The sequence below is a fragment of the Dendrobates tinctorius genome, unplaced genomic scaffold (genome assembly GCF_039654945.1).
Source record: "Dendrobates tinctorius isolate UK_male_01 unplaced genomic scaffold, ASM3965494v1 ptg000162l, whole genome shotgun sequence".
Classification (NCBI taxonomy): domain Eukaryota; kingdom Metazoa; phylum Chordata; class Amphibia; order Anura; family Dendrobatidae; genus Dendrobates; species Dendrobates tinctorius.
In genome coordinates, this window is record NW_027361829.1 from 54,586,192 (window position 1) to 54,607,826 (window position 21,635).

A 21,635-nucleotide genomic window follows, 5' to 3' on the forward strand; every position below is an offset into this window, starting at 1 on the left:
CTCCGTGTATTTGTATACGGACTGACACACGCAGTCTTTGTCTAGTTTTGACCATAATCAAACAGCAGATATACGAAACGGACACGACTCTAAGGTGTAGGTCTGGAAAAATGGAAAAACTCCTCGGCTTTTTTTTCCAGAGTCACACACAGGTAGCTTCTATTTGTCCATGCTAGAAGGCGGTACACGGTAGTGTGTGAGGAGCATACACCGCTGTACGGTGTGTCTATGGAAAATTGTCAAGCTCCGTGCATTTGTATACGGACTGACACACGCTGTCTCTGTCTAATTTTGACCGTCATCAAACAGCAGATGTACAAAACTGTTTGAAAAACGGACAGGACTCTAAGGTGTAGGACTGGAAAAACGGACAAGCTCCTCGGCTTTTTCTTCCAGAGTCACACCCATATAGCTTCTATTTGTCCGTGATACCAGCCGGTACACGGTAATGTGTGAGGAGCGTACAACGCTAGACGGTGTGTGAAAAAATGAACGCTCAGTAACTCACCAGGACAAAATAATAAACTTTGGAGTGCTTTGAAAAAAGCAGTTTGAACAGCAGTGTGCACACAGCAATTCAGCTAGCAGGTAGCCTTAAAAGGCAGCCTAATCACCACCAGCGCTGCTGTACACAACAGAAATCCTCCCCTTTCACTGCACACTAACTGTACAGTGAAAAGCGCTATCAGCAGAAGCAGTTTTTTTTTCTTCTTCCCTGCCTAACGCTCTCCCTGTTCAGAATCAGCAGCAGCACCTCTCCCTATTGTAAGATCGGCAGAAGTAAGATGGCGGTCAGCATGCACAGCCTTTTATACCCACTGTGACGCCACACAAAGCCAGCCAATCACTTCAATGCCCTTCTCTAAGATGGTGCTGGCCGCTGCGCATGTCATCGCGTTGCCCACAGTGTGCGTCCTCCATCATTGAGTGAGAAAAGGCGCTGAAAGCATCATTTGAAATGCGACTTTGGCACGCTGATCGGCGACCTCATGGCCGACCTCACGCTAGGGTCGGGTTTCGATTGGCGAAACCCAACTTTGGCGAAAGTCGGCGATTTTTGAATCTGACAGACCTGTTTCGCTCAACGCTAATGACCATGTGATATTTCAGTTTTTTTGAGTCAAAATGGGGTGCAGAGTGTACATCAAAGAGAAAAAAAGAACGCTTTTGAATTTACTAAATGCTGCAATGAAACAAAGAGTGAAAATTGTAAAAGGGGTCTGAATACTTTCCGTATCCACAGTTTAATTGAAAAATATCTAGTATTTCGAACATAAATGTCAATTAAAATTGCTCTAGAGTGCAATAATAAAAGTATTCGCATATATTTCTACATATTTGAGTGGAGAGTTTTCTGTATTTCATTAAAGAGCAGAATCTGACTCGGGAACCAAGTGCGGTGTATTTGCTACGAGTTGATTAGAATGAGGTAAGATTGTAATATCAACCTTCTAAGTTATTTTTACATTAAGATTTGGGAATGCTCCTTTTCAGAAATGATTGTGCTATTTTCAAATAGTGACTCTATAAAGCAGTTCTGCTGCACCCTTACAACTAATGGAAAATATCCAAAAGGGGCCTAGGTTACTAAACAAACATCACTAATGCATTAGCTTGTAACATAACATAAGCATTAAGTTCTTCTAGCAATATATGAACCCATGAACAAAAGAGCATGGTAAATGCTGTATAATGTATTAAGTGAGCTAGTAAAAGAAGTTGCTTTTCATTGACACAAAATACATTTTCAGCAATGTCAGTTTCACGTGATTAATATACTGACCCACAATGGCCAATAGTGACTCCAAGCAAGATATCGGCTGCTCATAGAAACTCTCCGGGAGTATTCTCAGGAGCATAGTGAGTGCACAGTCCCAGGGATTGCTAGAGGCTAGTGACTGGAAGAAAATCACAGTCAATGGAAACCTACAGCCGCGATCATGGACTTATGAGACATATAATTTACAATGTAGCAACAGATGGAGTTACTGAATTTCCGGTTTACAAGATGCATCGGACCATAAGACGCACCTAAGTTTTAGATGAGGAAAATAGGAAAAAATATTTTGAAGCTAAAAATGGGGTAAAATATTTAATAACATGTCTGGTGACACTGTAATAGGGCAGAAATGCTGCTGAAGGGCCACAGGTTGTGCAACACTCTTGTACGGGGACAGCAGTTTTGCACAAACAATGTGGCTATGCAGCGGTTGCCAAACCACAGCTCTCATCATCCCAACCTGTTCAAGCATGATGGGAGTTGTAGTTTTACAACAGCTGCAGGGTGACCTTGACAGGTGGCCCTGCGGTGGAATTTAGAAAAGGAGGCTCATATAAATTGTTATGACAGAACTGGTCATCAAGATTTGTATGAGTCTTCTTTTTTAAATTTTGCACTAGCACCACCATTACCATGGGCTGCACTTGCGCACACTCATGGTACGGCATTCTCCAGCAAAAATGGCGCCAGTGGCAGCACATGGACAGATTTGGATCTCGGATCAATAACGAGCTGAGATCTCGTACTGCTCTTGCGCCGCCAGAAGTACCATTTTGCTGGAGACTGCTGTCGGCTTCCTGAAGCAGCAACCCTGGTCCTACTTCCTGTGACCCCGCTAACACCTGCTGATAGACTCCCTTTTACCTACATTTATTATAAAAAAAACAACAGAACTCCATCTTACTCAAGACAAGATGAACTGTCAGCACAGTGAGATGTTATTTTACACCCTCTATGATACCCTATGGAGAATGGAGGAGTGAGGAGCATAGTAAGAAAACAATTAACAGGAGACCAAGAAATATTGTGCTGAGTTTTCTGACAAGTCTTTAACCTCATCCCAAAACTGGATTGACATCTATACTGCTCAGTTCTCCTGTATAATTTCCTCCATGCTGCTGCTGCTTCTGTCTTTGTGCCAAGGAATAAAGAGCTGGAATCCATCTCTGTGTGCTGTAGAATATATGGGAGACCTCATAGAAACTAGTCTCCTTCCATCAGCTCAGAATCAATTGCAAATTAAAAGGTAAAAACCTGCAACGGGGAAATCTGGTGAAAATACAAGGTACAAGTCATTTACAGTATATAACAGGAAATAGACTCATGTACCTCATGCACACACATACAACATCTAATTGTGAACGCACTTGAAAGTGTACTTAACCTTTAAATGGGGTTGTCCTGTCTAAATAGAAAAGTCTGCAATCACTCTGTGTGCGGCGCTGGAGGGATTCATAAGTCTGCAGTCAGTGACTGCAGACTTAACAGTTTGGATCAGACAACCAAATTAAGTAATATAATAAAGCATGTATGTACTTTCAGGACCCAGTGTAAACTTTCTAGCAGGGCCTCCATCTAATAAGTGTGATTTAAAGTGATAGTCTCTACTTATGCTTCAAAGAAGTCTCTGGCCCCAAGTGTGGCTACTGATTCTGCCCCCTATAGGTACATTTCTGTCCAGAGACTAACATATTACAAATATAATATAGCTTTGCATTTAGTAGCAGCAGCAAAATAAAAATAGATGTATCATACACAGAAAAGAAGTTATTCCCATAGTCCTAGAGTATAGTCAGGCTTAGTGCATTTCAGGATGCTAACTAATATACACACTGTTATAATGGGGTGCCATGACAGTAAAGAAGTGACAAGAAAGAAAAGAGTAAGTAAAATTAAAATGATATCTTTATTCAAAACAAAATTTAAAAGTGAAGTGTTAAAAAGATGGGAAAAAAGGGGAAAACCTCCAATGACAAAGGGAAGGAAAACAGCAAGTCAGTAGTGTAAGCATCCGCACTGAAAACCAGTGGTGTTAGAACAAACCTTAGCATGCAATGCAAATCACAATATGGAAATAAATAATAAAAACCCAGAGATGGTATAATGGCTGACAAGCTAAGATCCAAGTGGGCACCAATGTAATAATTTAAAGGTGAAAAACTGTATACTACTAGTGCAGAGTTAAGGAGACCACATGAGTCAGTTGAAATCAGTGAACGAACACTCACATTGCAATGCCAATTCTAAAACCTGTGTGTGACAAATGAAGAAAACAAAAACGATCCCATGTATAGGCATTAATGGGGCAGTGCGTTACCTGATATAATTACAGGCTCGGACTGGCCCATAGAGTAACAGGGGAATCCATGGTGGGCCCCTGTGCAAATCTGGGCTACTAACCGCACTATATGGGCAGTACTTGGCATAATTCACCTGATTCACTTTTTAAAGAAAAAAGCAGCATCTCATCATTCATTAACCAAACTACCCAGTTTATTATAATATGTTATTATATGGAGATATAGGTAAATTTGTGAACAAGGGTAGTGTAATATCTGTATTCAGGTGAAAAGTGGGCCCCCAAAGTCATTGTTACTGGTGGGCCCTTAGCACCCCAGTCCGACACTGTATAAATATGATGATGCCAAGGTACAGCGCGGCTGAAAGACGAGCTGTGTCCACCCTGCGCCTGGCGAGCGTCGTTTTGCAATTAAGCTTCTTCTTTCGGGGAGCATGGAAGAAGAAGCTTAATTGCGAAACGATGCTCGTCGGGCACAAGGTGGACACAGCTCGTCTTTCAGCCGCACTGTACCTTGGCAACATCATATTTATGCCAGGTAAAGCACTGCCCCATTAATGCCTATACATAGGATCATGTTTGTTTTATTGATTTGCCATACACAGGTTTTAGAACTGGCATTGCAATGTGAGTATTTGTTCACTGATTGGGTTTTCAACTGACTTATGTGGTCTCCTTAACTCTGCACTAGCAGTATACAGCTTTTTACCTTTAAACTAGATGTGTATTTCCTGAAGGAAGTACAGATAGTGGTTTGAAATGGTGCCCGGGCTGCCCCTTTAAGAGAGACTTGCCTGCTGCCCCTGCAAGACTTTCAACTCAGGATCTGTTTTAACTGTGGGTGCCTCTATGGGGCCACTTTGGCCTCAGGGTCTGATTTGGTGGGTGGGGCCCCTCAGAGTCTGATTTGGCGAACGGGGCCCCTCAGGGTCTGATTTGGTGGGCGGGGCCCTCAGGGTCCGATTTGGTGAGCAGGGCCCCTCAGGGTCTGATTTGGTGGGCGGGGCCCCTCATTGTCCGATTTGGTGAGCGGGGCCCCTCAGGGTCCGATTTGGTGGGCGGGGCCCCTCAGGGTCCAATTTGATCGGCGGGGCCCCTCAGGGTCCGCTTTGGTGAGCGGGGCCCCTCAGGGTCCGATTTGGTGGGCGGCGCCACTCTGGGTCCAATTTTGTGGGCAGAGCCCCTCAGGGTCCGATTTGGTGGGCGGGGCCACTCTGGGTCTAATTTGGTGGGCGGGGCCCTTCAGCGTCCGATTTGGTGGGCGGGGCCCCTCAGAGTCCGCTTTGGTGAGTGGGGGCCCCTCAGGGTCCGATTTGGTGGCGGCGCCACTCTGGGTCCAATTTTGTGGGCGGAGACCCTCAGGGTCCGATTTGTTGGGCGGGGCCCCTCAGGATCCGATTTGGTGGGTGGGGCCCCTCAGGGTCCGATTTGGTGGGCGGGGCCCCTCAGGGTCCGATTTGGTGGGCAGGACCTTTCAGAATCCGATTTGGTGAGCGGGGCCCCTCAGGGTCTGATTTGGTGAGCGGGGCCCTTCAGGGACCACTTTGGCCTGTGGGGCCCCTCAGGATCCAATTCGGTGGCCTGGGCTCCTTGGGGCTTGAATTGGTGGCCGGGGCCCTTCAGGGTCCGATTTGGTGGGCGGGGCCCCTCAGGGTTCGATTTGGTGGGCAGGGCCCCTCAGGGTCCGATTTGGTGGGCTGGACCCCTCAGGGTCTGATTTGGTGTGCGGGACCCCTCAGGGTCCGATTTGGTGGGCGAGGCCCCTCGGGGTCCAATTTGGTGAGCTGCCATTTCCTTATCGTGGGCATGTACCCTAAAGAGGAAAACAAATCACAATGTCACCTTCCACATAAAATTCATCAGAAAAATGTACAGATCCCAAAATGTTGGATGAAAACTACAGCCCATAAAGAAAAAAATAAGGCGTGATGCAGCAATAAAACTATCAGCTGGAAAAAAAACAATTGACACTCAGAATATGACGGGTGGGAACTTTTTTTTATAATAACAAAACCTTAAAAAAAGGTTTTTTTTTCTTTTTATTAAATTTTTCCCCACCTGGATTTTTTTTTCAGAACCTTACACTGTAAAATGAATGGTGTTTAAAACTACAACTCGTCCCATAAAAAACAAGACCTCGCAATTTAATATTGATAGGGAAATAAAAAAAAAATTATGGCTCTAAAAGGAAAAATGGCTGTCTCCTAGAGGTTAAAGCCTTATGTAATAGGCAAAGATAGGTGCCTGTTTTACCACATCAAAGTGACAGGGCGGGTACGCCCTTACTTACGTAACGCTCACTAATATACGAATTAGGCACACTGAATACAGTTTTATGGTAAAACAATAATGTAACAATTTATTAAGATTACATCAGGATAATGCTGAATTATGGAATGGCAAATGCGTGGGAAATTCCCATGCAGCAATGGCATAAAGTGAGACTAGGTACTTTTTTTTTCAGTGGTGGAGGAATACAGTGCGGAAGGATACCTACCTTCCGTCATTGTATTCCTGGAGCTGGTAGAGAACGGTAGCATCAGCTGATGCTGCTGTTCTCCATGCAAGATGGACGTGGGACCCTCGTGGACTTCTGTGGATCGGGGTAAGTATATTGGTGTTTTTTTATTTTGATATTTATTCCTCAAGGGGACAATGGCTTCGGGGATCAAAGTGACAAGTGACGGTGAGTATGTACTCTATGTTATATGTACTGTATGTCTATATGTATGTATTGTATGTAGTATATATGTCTGTTGCATGCATGCATGTAGTATATATGCAGTATATATGTAGTATGCATGTTGCATGCATGTGGTATATATGTAGTATGTATGTAGCATGTATGTAGTATGTAGCATGTATGTAGTATGTATGTAGCATGTAGTGTGTATGTATGTAGCATGTATGTAGTATGTATGTTGCATGTATGTGTCATGTAGTGTGTATGTTGCATGTATGTAGCATGTAGTATATATGTAGTATGTATGTTACATGTAGTATATATAGTATATATGTAGTATGCATGTTGCATGCATGTAGTATATATGTTGTATGTATGTTGCATGCATGTAGTATATATGTATTATGTATGTAGTATGTATGTAGCATGTATGTAGTATGTATGTTGCATGTATGTAGCATGTAGTATATATGTAGTATGTATGTTACATGTAGTATATATAGTATATATGTAGTATGCATGTAGTATATATGTTGTATGTATGTTGCATGCATGTAGTATATATGTATTATGTATGTAGTATGTAGCATGTATGTAGTATGTAGCATGTATGTAGCATGTAGTATATATGTAGTATGTATGTTACATGTAGTATATATAGTATATATGTAGTATGCATGTTGCATGCATGTAGTGTATATGTTGTATGTATGTTGCATGTATGTAGTATATATGTATTATGTATGTAGTATGTATGTAGCATGTATGTAGTATGTAGCATGTATGTAGCATGCATGTAGTATGTAGCATGTATGTAGTATGCATGTTGCATGTAGTATGTATGTTACATGTAGTATATATGTAGTATGCATGTTGTATGTATGTAGCATGTATGTAGCATGTATGTAGCATGTAATTTTTTTTTTTTTTTTTTTTTTTTTTACATTCAACACATTAGCCGGATGATGGGACTACTACTGTCCCATCATTGGCTAATGTGTCAATCACTGTCATGGTAGCAGGCATCGCCCGATGGGACTTGTAGTCCCATCGGACGATGCCTGCACAGACCCCCGGAGCCTGCACAGCTCCCCGGCAGGCCGGCACAGCTCCCCGGCAGGCCGGCACAGACCTCCGGAGCCTGCACAGACCACCGGCAGTCCGGCACAGCCCCCCCGGCAGGCCGGCACAGACCCCCAGAGCCTGCACAGACCACCGGCAGGCCGGCACAGCTCCCCGGCAGGCCGGCACAGACCCCCGGAGCCTGCACAGACCACCGGCAGGCCGGCACAGCCCCCCGGCAGGCCTGCACAGACCACCGGAGCCTGCACAGACCACCGGCAGGCCTGCACAGACCACCGGAGCCTGCACAGACCCCCCGGCAGGCCGGCACAGCCCCCCGAAAGGCCCGAACAGACCCCAGAGAGGCTGTACAAGGCAAAAATAGGGTTTTTCTTATTCCGATACCGGAAGTCCCATAGACTTGAATGGGACTTCCGGTATCGGAATCGGCGATACCCGATATTTTTTTTAGATCGGCCGATACCATCCGATACGATACTTTTAAGTATTGGACGGTATCGCTCAACACTAGTAATAAGCTGTGTTTTTTTTGTGGAGATGCCTCGCATATTATTTCTGTCTGTCCTAAACGAGAGAAACGTTTTGCACACACGTTTTCTGTGGGTGGTGTTCAACCTAAGTTTCTTCTGGCAATTACTCTGTACTGCTCCCTGTCCACATTTTCCACCAAGGCTTTTGCGGATTCGGGAGCAGCCCTGAACCTAATGGATTTGGATTTTGCTAAACGTTGTGGATTTCCTATGACACCTCTGCGGACGCCTATCCCTTTGAGGGGGCTTGATGCTACTCCTTTGGCGAAAAATAAACCTCAGTTTTGGACCCAGGTGGTAATGCGGGTCGCCCCAGACCATCAAGAAAATTGCAGATTTTTGGTGTTGCATAATTTGCATGATAACATTGTTCTGGGGTTTCCCTGGTTGCAAATTCATAATTCAGTTTTGGATTGGAAATCTGTGTCTGTGGTGAGTTGGGGTTGTCGGTGTGTCCTTAGTGAGGCTCCAGTTTCTTCCACCTCTCCTCAGTCGCATGATGTTCCTGACTATTTGGCGGACTTTTATGATGTATTTAGTGAGAATGAGTCTGCGTCTTTGCCTCCTCATAGGAGTTATGACTGTGCAATTGAACTGAGCCCGGGGTGTAAATTTCCCAAGGGTCGGCTCTTCAGTTTATCTGTACCCGAGCACGAGGCTATGCGATCCTATATTAAGGAGGTGTTGGAGGAGGGTCATATTAGACCATTCTCTTCACCATTAGGTGCTGGTTTGTTTTCGTGGCCAAAAAGGATGGTTCATTAAGGCCTTGTATTGATTATCGTGCCCTCAACAAAATTACTATTAAATATCAGTATCCGTTACCCCTGATTTCGGATCTATTCTCCAGAGTTAAAGGTGCTTGCTGGTTTACCAAGCTTGACCTCAGGGGGGGCGTATAAGCATGGGGATGAATGGAAGACGGCGTTTAATACTCCGGAGGGACATTTTGAGTACCTGGTGATGCCTTTTGGGCTCACTAATGCCCCTTCTGTCTTCCAGTGCTTCATGAACGAAATTTTCCGAGACTTTGTGGATAAATTTTTGATTATCTATCTGGATGATATTTTGATCTTCTCCAAGGATTGGGATTCTCATGTGGAACATGTTCGGACTGTGTTCCGGATCTTGAGGGAGAATTCCCTGTATGTCAAAGGATCGAAATGCCTTTTTGGGGTACAGAGGATTTCATTTTTGTCTCCGTCAGCTATTGAAATGGATCCGGCCAAGGTACAGGCCATTTATGATTGGGTTCAGCCCACTTCTTTGAAGGCCCTTCAGAAGTTTTTGGGTTTTGCTAATTTTTATCGGAAATTTATAGCAAAATTTTCTAGTATTGCCAAGCCATTGACTGATCTGACTAAGAAGGGTGCTGATGTGTTGAATTGGTCTCCGGAGGCTGTTTCTTCTTTTCAGGAGCTGAAGCGAAGATTCAGTTCTGCCCCGGTTTTGCGGCAACCTAATGTCTCACTCCCGTTCCAGGTAGAGGTGGACGCTTCTGAGATTGGTGCAGGAGCTGTTTTGTCCCAAAAGGATCCTGTAACATCTAAAATGAATCCCTGTGCTTTCTTTTCCCAAAATTTCTCCCCATCTGAACGTAACTATGATGTGGGGAATCGGGAACTGTTGGCCATGAAATGGGCATTTGAGGAGTGGAGACATTGGTTGGAGGGAGCTAAACATCAAGTCATGGTCCTCACTGACCACAAGAATTTGATTTACCTGGAGTCGGCCAAACATTTGAACCCTAGACAGGCTAGATGGGCATTGTTTTTTTACGCGTTTTGATTTTGTGGTCTCTTTTCTTCCTGGCACTAAGAATGTCAAGGCTGACGCTCTTTCTAGGAGCTTCTTTGCTGATTCTCCTGTGGTGACCAAGCCTGCTACCATCTTAGGCGAAGGGGTAGTTCTTTCTGCCATCTCGCCCGATTTGAGACGTGCTCTGGAAGAGTTCCAGGAGGACAAACCTGAGCGTTGTCCCAGTGGAAAGTTGTATGTTCCTGACTAGTGGAAGAAGAGAGTGATGTCTGAAGTTCATTGCTCTGCATTGGCTGGTCATCCAGGTATTTTTGGTACTAGAGATCTGGTGAGTCGGTCTTTTTGGTGGCCCACCTTGTCTCGTGATGTCAGGAATTTTGTGCAGTCCTGTGGGACTTGCTCCCGGTCTAAACCTTGTTCTCGCTCTAGTGGGTTGTTGATGCCTCTGCCGGTCCCCAGGAGGCCATGGACCCATATTTCAATGGATTTCATCTCTGATATGCCTGTCTCTCAGAGATTGACTGTTATTTGGGTGATTTGTGATAGGTTCTCTAAGATGGTTCATCTTGTACCACTCCCTAAGTTGCCATCTTCTTCTGAGTTGGTGCCCCTGTTTTTGCAACAGGTGGTTCGCTTGCACGGGATTCCTGAGAACATTGTATCTGACAGAGGAGTTCAGTTTGTGTCTAGATTTTGGAGGACGTTCTGTTCCAAGCTGGGAATTCAGTTGTCCTTCTCCTCTGCGTTTCACCCTCAGACCAATGGGCAGACGGAGAGAACAAACCAGACCTTGGAGTCGTATTTGAGATGTTTTATTTCCGCTTATCAGGATGATTTGGTTTCATTTTTGCCCTTGGCCGAATTTGCTTTAAATAATAGAGCTAGTTTTGCCACTTTGATGTCACCTTTTTTTTGTAACTTTGGGTTTCATCCTCGATTTTCTTCAGGGCAGGTGGAGCCTTCTGCCTGCCCAGGTGTTGACACTGTGGTGGAGAGAATGCACCAGATCTGGGACCAAGTGGTGGATAAGTTATCTCTCTCCCAGGAAAAGGCCCAGCGGTTTTCCAACCGACATAGGACCGTTGGTCCCCAGTTTAAGGTGGGTGATATGGTTTGGTTATCATAAAAAAATATCGCTATGAAGGTAGCTTCTCCTAAGTTTAAGCCTAGATTTTTTGGGCCTTATAAGATTTTGGAGATCATTAATCCGGTCTCTTTTCGGTTGGCTCTTCCTGTCACATTTAAAATCCATAATCTGTTTCATAAGTCCTTGTTGAAGAGGTTTGTTGAACCAGTAGTTCCTGGGGTGGCACCTCCAGACCCTGTATTGGTTGAAGGTAACATGGAATATGAGGTAGAGAAGATACTGGATTCCCGTCTGGCTAGACGGAGACTCCAGTATTTGGTTAAGTGGAAGGGTTATGGTCAGGAGGATAATTCCTGGGTCTCTGCCTCTGATATTCATGCCAAAAGATTGGTGCGTGCCTTTCATCGGGCTCACCCTGATCGCCCTGGTGGCGCGGATGAGGGTTCGGTGACCCCTCCTCAAGGGGGAGGTACTGTTATGAGTTCATTTTCCCCTTCACAATTGAGGTCTGATGAACTCCCTCTTCTGGTGAAGGAAGGTAGTGAGGCTGATTACCAAGCACCTGAGCTGGTAGATGATGACTGGGTGACTGGGATTTCTGACTGGATATAAGGCAGCCGACGCCCTTCTGCCTCGCTGGTGATTTCTCTGAGGGATTCTAGGAGACCAGTCTGATTCCTGCTCCTCAAAAGCTAAGTTTTCTGCTTTGCCTTTTTGCATTTGTGTTTTGGCTTTATTTTGCCTTGCTTTTCTGGATTCTGCCTTTCCCTGCTGGGGTGAGCTGAATTCCTTTTTGTCTGTTTGCTCTGTCTTCAGAAAATACCTGAGTACTGACATAGTCTTTTTGAAGCCTAGCATCTTCAGGGCCTTTTTTCTCTGTCAGTCTGTTGGCTCTTGTTTTGATAGGGTTTTTGGCGGATTACAGACAGCAGCTTTCCTATCCTGTCCTATCTAGTTAGCTTGGGCCCCATCATTTGCTCAGTCTATATTTCTATCTGTGTTGGTGTTTTTTCATCTTGCTTCACCGTCATTATATGTTGGGGGCTGCCTATTGCTTTGGGGTCTGCTCTGGGGCAGTTTAGATTTCCCTTTCTGTCTTTAGGCTATATAGCTCTCCGGCTGTGATCGAGGGGTCTAGGGCACCGTAGGAACCCCCCACGGCTACTGCTAGTTGTTGATAGGTTCAGGGGTCTGCAATCCGATAGCTGCCAACTGCTCTGGTTTTCTGGACTTAGCTAGCATTTCTGTTTTTGCCTCCTACGGTGACTCATTCATAACAGGCTGAATCATCAGAATCTTGAAATTGCACAAGACTTCAAGGTCTGTTTGTTATAGCCTACTACAATCTTAGAGTTTGTTTGCACCAACGAGAGATTTGTTTGCCATTAGCATGTCTCTTAACAATAGCACAATGCATCAGCTTTGTTTTGCTACTGATTATAACCCAAGATCTGTTTGCCTCTAACAATCAATGCTGCCTGTCCAGGTCCAACATATGTTGGTTGTTATAAAGTTAACTCTTCATGCTCATAGCATAACGCTCTAAGATGGTAGCATATGGGCAGCATGACTTCCATAATCACCTATTCTGAAAACTGGACACCTATCGTAACCCAGGCACACACGCATACTTGTCCCATGTGTATCACAATCGGTCCTTGATTATTGATGTCATGCATGATCATTGCTACATGAGACCATAAAACATTTTGGTCTCCCTTGTCTTCGAACATCATACTATTATTGAACACAAGACTTCCTTGTTCAAGCAGCATAAATTTTCCTTAAATATACAGTTGTTATTCCTATTGTCTTTGTAATTTTCCTAGCACATGTGTAAGAATACACCACACAGAATTAGTTGGAAAGCTCCTTCCCATCAACCACCCCACAATTGGCAGGGTATAGTAAAGAGAAAGTATTCAGTCAAAGCAAATATCACTTGTGTGCAAATCAGGATAAGGAATCTTTGAAACACAGAGCTTCAAAGACCAAAGAACAATAAACCTTATCAACCTTGTCTTACGGTATTAACACAGAGCAAACGCTTTGTGGCTCAGTATCTTTCATCATTAATTATATTACACCATAGTATATTGCAATATATAGTGTTTGGATTCAAACAACCATATTTCATATTTGCAATACTTTCCACCCTTGGTCTAATGACCACACTATATCAAAGCATATAAACAATATATTACAATATGTAGGCTATAAGATATCCATATTTTTATTAGCACCACAGTGCCTTACATGGCAGGTGTAAAGGCCGGTGTTTGGCCCCTGGTGGCCATAACAACTCTTTGGCACACAATCGTGGGGCCCACTGCCGAACTTTAGGCCTGCCATGTATGGACGCCTGCTGTAGTTCTTAGTGGAGGGGATGCAGCGCTAAATCGGATGTGATACGTAGTGGAATATGTCTTCTCCCTCAGGACCAACTGCAGTCATGGATACGAGGAAACACCAATAAATGTGCCCGTTCCATATTTATATTTGATGAAATGGACAAGCTCCACTCTGGTCTTATCGACGCCATCAAGCCTTTCCTGGACTACTATGAGCATATAGATGGCGTCTCCTATCGCAAAGCAATCGTTATTTTTCTCAGGTACCCCCGCCATCTCCACGTGTCACAAGTTTCCATAGAGGCAACTAAAACTTTCTCTTCCAAAGAACAGTAAAGTAGGCCCTGTTGCTCACAGCAACCAATGAGAACACAGCTTTCATTTCTTAGACTGCTTTGAAAAAATGAAAGCTGTGTTGTGATTGGTTGCTATGGACAACGAGGCCTAGTCTTCATCTTTGACATTTGAGACCCACTGATCGTGGTGAAAAGGCCAGTTGTAAGGAACGCTGTTTCTTAGTAAATTATGGACGATAATGGGCATGGCTGTCACTTGTAACTAATGCCCTGTGCCCGTCTGGTACTTGCCATTTTGGCTGTAGTAAAATTAGGTGGTGAGCACTGTGGACTGACAATTTTCCCAGAAACGGATATAACTACTGACTAATGTACTAAAATATTGACCAGTTGTGAAATGGCAAGTCCTGGGAGCTGTAGACTGACAGGACATGCTGGGAATTGTAGTGTCAGACAAGTTTGAGGGCCGCAGGTTGAACGCCACTGAACCTAACAAAAGGGGAAGCGTCAGGGAATTGTATTCACTGGGAGATTGTCAAACGCCTATTTGAGTATGTAAAAATGTAATAAATGTATAAATCAAATTGGAATATAACCCTCATCGGGGCATTTTCTGTGTCATTTTCCCTCAGCAATGTTGGTGATGATCTCGTCAATAGACTGATGCTGCAGTTTTGGGGTTCTGGAAAAAAGAGAGAAGATCTGGAGCTGAAGGATGTGGAGAATATGCTGTCAGTCGAGCTGTTCAATAATAAAAACAGTGAGTCCGTCCATGCAAGATCTTAGAGAAGCCCTCCTCCCATCAACGTTGGTATCCTCTTAATATAGTGCAATCATCATATTATATAGCACTGTGTACTTACAATTGTCATTTTCTACTCAGATTATTCATCTCTTTTCTATGCTCTATGTAGAAAAAGGAAGTCTCTTGTCCCTGCATTTATCTTTCTCCTGACTCATCTGCCCCCCACTCTGCCTGCCAGGGACTTTTGCAGTGACTAATGACTCATACAGGGAAAATTGACCTCCTGTTTCTACATGGAGTTAAGAAGGATTCAGCTGGTCAGTTATTAATCACCTGATGTCATAAACCTAATGGAAAAGAGAAGAATTATCTAGGTAGAAAGGCAAAATGAGCAATTGTAAGTACACAGTGCTGTATAATATGATGACTGCAACTGCAATATATTAAGAGGATAAAGCCTTTGATAGGATGAGTGCTTTCTTAAATGGTTGCTGTATGTTGTTGTAAACTCTAAATTGTTTACGTAAACTTTTTATAAATCAATAGTACAAGTGAACATAAGCCATGTAATATAGTTTATCAGAGAAATCTACTTCTTTCTACACTTATGAGCCGCTTCTCCATCCCCACCTCCTTTTAAAATAATCAATCGCTCGGAAAAATGGTTACTTAGTCAAAACAAGATGGAAAGCCAGCTTACTGAAGGTCCAATTTACAGTGAGGAGGAGAATAGTTAGTCAGCAGGCAGAGAGATCCAACTTACCTTTTTAGTAAATGATTTATGTCACCCCAGAGCTGGATTCACAGCTGCACTCACTACTACTGTATAATGTCCTCCATGCTACTGCTTCTGAACTTGTACTGCATAGAGACAATAGAGTAGGAATCCCTCATGCCTGTGTGTGTGCTGTGTATGGTAGACATAATAGCAGCTAGTCTCTATCCACTAGGTCAGTGACAACTGATAATCAGGGGAAAACTGGTGAAAAATGCAGGATACAAAGTATATAATGTCCTTCTGATGTGCTTTATACATAAAGGTGTCTCATTGTTTACAAGATCTCTGATTACTTTCAGTGAATGGGAACCTGTCCTGATCACGCCCTGCTGACGGGTAGTACGTATGTTGAGAGCTGTTTGCTTTGATGTGATCAGGACAGGATACCAGATTCTTCGCTGACAACAAGCAGAAATCTTAAACCCTTAACAACCGCAGATATGCCTTTTAATAGTGGCAGTTAAGGGTACTTATTGGCACTGAGAAATAAAGTTATAGCAACCTCCCCCTCCCTTCAGTGTCGGAAAACCTCTGGGGTCTTGGTACCGCCAAAAAAAAAGGCCTATTTCCTATTTATTTCTCTCTCCCCTGATATGATCTAGCACATCAGAAGAGAGAGAGAAATAGGGCCCCCCGCCCCCAATACCTGCGGTGTCCTCTGGTCCCTCCGGCTGTGTCCCCCGGCCCTTGGCATTGTCTTCCGGGAAGAGATCTGCCGGCTGGCAACAATAGGAGATTTTTTTCTATTGGTTCATTTTGATCACTGTGATAGACCCTATCACAGTGATCAAAATAAGAAAAGAAAAATAGTAAATCAAATTCCCCTTCATCACCCCCTTAGTTAGGGAAAAATAATAAAACAAAAAAAAGTTTTCTCTTCCGTTATGGTTGGGGTTATAGCTAGGGTTAGGACTGGGGTTGGGGCTATGGTTGCGGATGAGATTAGGGCTGTGTTAGGGTTGCAGTTAAAATTGGGGTGGGGGTCCACTAGGTACAACATGGGGTCTCCAAACATGACATGGCACCCACCAATGATTCCAGACAATTTTGTGTTCAAAAAGTCAAACGTGCTCTCTCCATTCTAAGCCCTGCCATGCGCCCAAACAGTAGCTTTCCCCCACATACGGGTTATCTCCTTACTCAGGAGAAATTGCACAACAAGTTTTGTGGTCCATTTTCTCCTGATACCCTTGTGAAAATAAAAAAGTTTGGTTCCAAAGTAAAAATTTTTTGTGAAAAAATTAAAATGTTCATTTTTTTCTTCCACATTGCTTTAGTTCTCGTGAAGCACCTGAAGGGTTAACAAGCTTCTTGAATGTGGTTTTGTGCACCTTGAGGGGTGCTGTTTTTACAATGGTGTCACTTTTTACGTATTTTCTGTTACATTGAACCCCAACTCACTTCAAATGTGAGGTGGTCCCTAATAAAAAATGGTTTTGCAAATTTTGTTGGAAAAATGAGAAATCGCTGGTCAGCTTTTAACCCTTATAATTTCCTAATAAAAAAAATTGTTTCCAAAATCGTGCTGATGTAAAGTAGACATGTGGAAAATGTTATTTATTAACTATTTTGTGCAATATGAGGCTAATTTCACACTTGCTTTTTTTTGCAGCGCGTTTTTCCCGCAAAAAAACGCATTGAAAAAACGCATACAAACGCATACAAATGCTGCGTTTTTTTAAGCATTTTTATGAGCATGCATGAAAAAAACGCAGCGTTTTTATGCGTTTGTATGCGTTTTTAGTGCGTTTTTACCGCGTTTGCGTTTTTTTCCAACATTAGGTGGCCCCACACTAACCCAAACCATGACTTTACTAACCCTAACCCTAACCCTGACCCTAACCCTAACCCTGACCCTGACCCTGACCCTGACCCTAACCCTGACCCTAACCCTAACCCTAACCCTGACCCTAAACCCTAGCCAACCCTAACCCTTAACCAAACCATACTAACCCTAACCCTAACCCTGACCCTGACCCTAACCCTGACCCTAAACCCTAGCTAACCCTTAACCAAACCATACTAACCCTAACCCTGACCCTAACCCTTAACCAAACCATACTAACCCTAACCCTAACCCTAAACCCTAGCTAACCCTAACCCTAAACCCCCTTAACTAACCCTAACTCTAACCCAAACCCCTAAATTCCATTGTCCAACTAATGGGAAAAAAAAAACGCATGCGCAAAAAACCGCATACATAAGCATGCCAATGCGCACATATGCGCACCCATAGACTTATAATGGGTGTCTTGTTGTAAAAAAACGCATTGCGTGCGCATGCGTTTTTTTGAGGCAAGTCGGACGCCCAAAAAATGCAACAGGATACATTTTGTGCGCCCGAGCGCATACCGCAAAAAAACGCATGCGCGGAAAAACGCATACAAACGCATGTGTATGCGCACATAAGCGCATCCCATGCAAAGTATAGGAAAAAAAAACGCATGCGTTTTTTAGCGCTAAAATCCCGCGAAAAAAAACGCAAGTGTGAAACCAGCCTGACTCTGATTTAAGGGCACAAAAATTAAAAGTTTGAAAATTGCAAAATTTTAAAAATATTTGCTAAGTTTTCACTTTTTTCATAAATAAACGCAAGTTATATAGCAGAAATTTCACCACTTACATGAAGTACAATATGTCATGAAAAAACATTCTCAGAATCAGTGGGATCCGTTGAAGCATTCCAGAGTAATTGCCTCATATAGTGTCAGTGATCAGAATTGTAAAAACTGGCTGGGTCAGGGAATCTGTCACCCCATTTTTGCCCCATAAGCTGGGGACACCGCCATCAGGGGCTTATCTACAGCATTCGGTAATGCTGTAGATAAGCCCCCGATGGAACCTGAAAGAGAAGAAAAACACGTTAGATTATACTCACCGGGGGCGCAGTCGTGTGTGGTGGGTGTCGCGGTCCGGTCCATCGCCTCCCATCTTCATACAATGACGTCCTCCTGCTTGCTTCTCCTTCGGCTCCTGCGCATGCGTACTTTATCTGCCCTGTTGAGGGCAGAGTAAAGTACTGCAGTGCGCAGGCGCCAGGAAAGGTCAGAGAGGTCCGGCGCCTGCGCACTGCAGTACTCTGCTCTGCCCTCAATAGGACAGAGAAAGTACGGTATGCCTGCACAGGAGCTGAGGGAGAAGCAAGAAGGAGGACATCATCGTATGAAGATGGGAAGCGCCTGACGGGACGGCGACACCCATCGGACCGAACCGAACGCCGGGGTGAGTATAATCTAACTCTTTTTTTCAAATCTTGCAGGTTTCATCGGGGGCTTATATACAGCATTACAGAATGCTGTAGATAAGACCCTGATGGCAGTGGCCCCAGCTTATGGGGCAAAAATGGGGTGACAGACTCCCTACATACATATTCTAGAATACCTGATGCGTTAGAATATCTCAGATACTGCTACAGTGGTGACTTCATGACTGTAGCAGTTGACTGCTGCTGCTAATTGGAGGAAGACGGCATGAGACATCTACCTTGGTGTTACCCCTGATCCCATTAGTTGAGCACTCTGCGGGCTTGTCAGCATAGATTGGGGGCAGCGATGGAGCGATCTGGGGCAGTGTCAAGCATATTTTTCTTTTTAAACAGAGCATGCCTGTGCAATTAAAAGCTGAAAGAAGAAAACCCCCATTAACCTTCTGGTGCACCATGCCGCTGTCATTGACCTGTCTACAATCCAACAGGTGGCCAACTTTAACTGTATACAACCTGACCACCTGTGTGCCATGGTGTACAAGAGCACTTACCTAATGGGGGTCTTCAGTCATGCCATGTAAGTGCACAGATCTCCCCTGTACCCGGATATAAGTGGGACTAATTGTGTTAACTTCCTTGCCCAGGTGGCTTCCGGCATAGTGGCCTCATTGAGAAGAACCTGATAGATTAATTTGTCCCGTTTCTGCCTCTGGAGTTCCTTCATGTGAAGAAATGTGTTTTGGCGGAGCTCAGACTTAGGGGCTTTTACGAGGATGAAACGTTGGCATCTCGAGTCGCTAAGGAAATGACATATTTACCAAAAGAAACAAAGCTGTTTGCTGACAAAGGCAGTAAAACCGTGTCCACCAAGCTGGACTTCATACTTTAGCTGCACTGACCCGTGCTGCCTCAAACTTGCAGAACTTTACTGTGCCCCAACACTTCACCTCCCTCTGTTCTGTTTATGAATGGCAGGAATTGAGGAGGGTTTTATTCACATTGAATGGCATTTTATACCTACAGATCTCAGCAAACACTACACTTATTGTGGGTATCATTAGTTACCGTTTGCTTCAGTGATTTAATGAGTTTTGGAAGGCTCCTCCATTGCTCCTTTGGACTTACAGCAGAAGGATTCTGGTACCCTGGTGAATGCCACCTAGATACAGCGCTGAAGGAGCAGAGGAGCGATTACTGGACGACTTCCCCTTTCTTTGCCCAGCTCATGTGCAGGACATGCAAGGACCACCCTACCAGTGCTTCAAGGGTTGTTCCTATCAGATATTTAAGGCATAACCATCAGATATGCCATGAATGTATAACAGATGAGGTCCCCTCCCTGCGGCTGTGAATGGAGAGGTGGTCGTGCATATGACACTCTCTAGTCACTGTTATTAGAGCTGCAAAAAGTAGAGCGTGACTTTTTTGGGGGGACTCGCATAAAAGTGACCAGAGAGCATTTCTGTGCAGCCACCTCTCTATTCACATAAGCTCCAGAACCAGTGTGAATGAAGGGGTGAAGGCTTCCCCCGTTCTGGAGATAGGTGGGATCCGCACTGATTTAACAATTATGGCTTTAGATCCACAATGGCTGGGTGGGCATGATTGGCATTACCAGTACCCTTATCCTGTAATCCTCTACAGCACCTCAACTAGAGCCGGCACCAGTGGACAGGAGTGATCTGGGTTGGCATCAATAACCACTTATATATACCACTACCATTTAATGGATAGTTTGCTTCCTACTCAACACGATCTTCTTATCCATTGCTTGACCTCTGCCATCCAGCCTTGTGATGCTGGATTTCAGTGGGTAGCGCAGCTTGTTTTTTATTAAATGGTTCCCTGCACTTTTTATCTTACAGCCCCACCACCACCAGTAATGAGTGTGGGGGATATCAATATAGAAGCAATACAAGCTGCCGCCTAAATTGAACTTGTGAACAGGCCAGGTCTATTAAAGCTGTATAATGGGGCGCCCTTCAGTCCTTTAACAACTCCGTATTTCCCAGTAGGAACCAGAGGAAGAGGACAGCCCCTCTAAGTTGCACTCCTAGTGGCATGACTGAATCCTGTATCCTATAGATGCGATTATCGCATGACTTTGGGTGTCACTACATTTCAGATTATGTTCTACCTAAACGTTATAATCAGGAACTTGTTAATATATATAAAATTTTGATATATGCGTAATAACGGATTTTTACGGATTGGATGCTGCACATTTCCACTGAAAAGCAAGAGAATGTAGAATATGGCACTCTTTCTGTGGGATAAACTTGTTTTGGGGATATATATATATGTTTTTTTCTCATACATTTCATGAACTACTACAGGTAATATATACAGTACAGACCAAAAGTTTGGACACATCTCATTCAAAGTGTTTTCTTTATTTTCATGACTATGAAAATTGTAGAGTCATTCTGAAGGCATCAAAACTATGAATTAACACATGTGGAATTATATAATTACCAAAAAAGTGTGAAACCACTGAAAATTTGTCTTATATTCTAGGTTCTTCATAGTAGCCACCTTTAGCTTTGATTACTGCTTTGCACACTCTTGGCACACTCAATGTTTTTAATTTTTCTTTATTGCATTTTTGTAGGTAGGAGTGACCGAAAAAACATTTTTGCTTTTCATTACAGCATCTTGTGTATGGGATAATTAATTTTATATTTTGATAGACCTGACTTTTTCGAGACTCTACGATGTTAAATATCTGCACTTTTTTTTATTTCTTATGGGAGTGATTTTGCATTTTTGCTTTAATTTTTTTTATTTTTGCGTCTCTTCCAGGTACTTTTAATTTGGGGATGGCTTTATCAAACACTACTGTGTGCAAGAAAGTAATGAACTTCAGCGTAGCAAAGCAACTCTTTTGTAGTTATTTCTGTAGTAAGCCAGCCATGATGGAGTTGCTGTATGGAAAACATCTGTATCGAAATCATAAGCTTCCATACATTATCTCCATTCTAGTCATTCCTATAGTGATACTGCTAGATTGGAGGTGCTGTATGGAGGATGTCCTATAGAC

The 21,635-nt window shown here is 43.6% G+C and overlaps 1 protein-coding gene across 1 annotated transcript; it reads left to right on the forward strand.

The window, feature by feature from the left end:
* Positions 1 to 1,370: 1,370 nt before the first annotated feature.
* Positions 1,371 to 20,831, forward strand: LOC141052591 (torsin-1B-like). The gene is made up of 4 exons (XM_073549823.1): positions 1,371 to 1,429; positions 13,659 to 13,834; positions 14,500 to 14,627; positions 19,240 to 20,831. Exons 2-4 carry the CDS (start codon positions 13,728 to 13,730, stop codon positions 19,284 to 19,286), a joined length of 282 nt encoding a protein of 93 aa, XP_073405924.1. The 5' UTR covers positions 1,371 to 1,429; positions 13,659 to 13,727; the 3' UTR covers positions 19,287 to 20,831.
* The last annotated feature ends 804 nt before the right edge of the window (positions 20,832 to 21,635 follow it).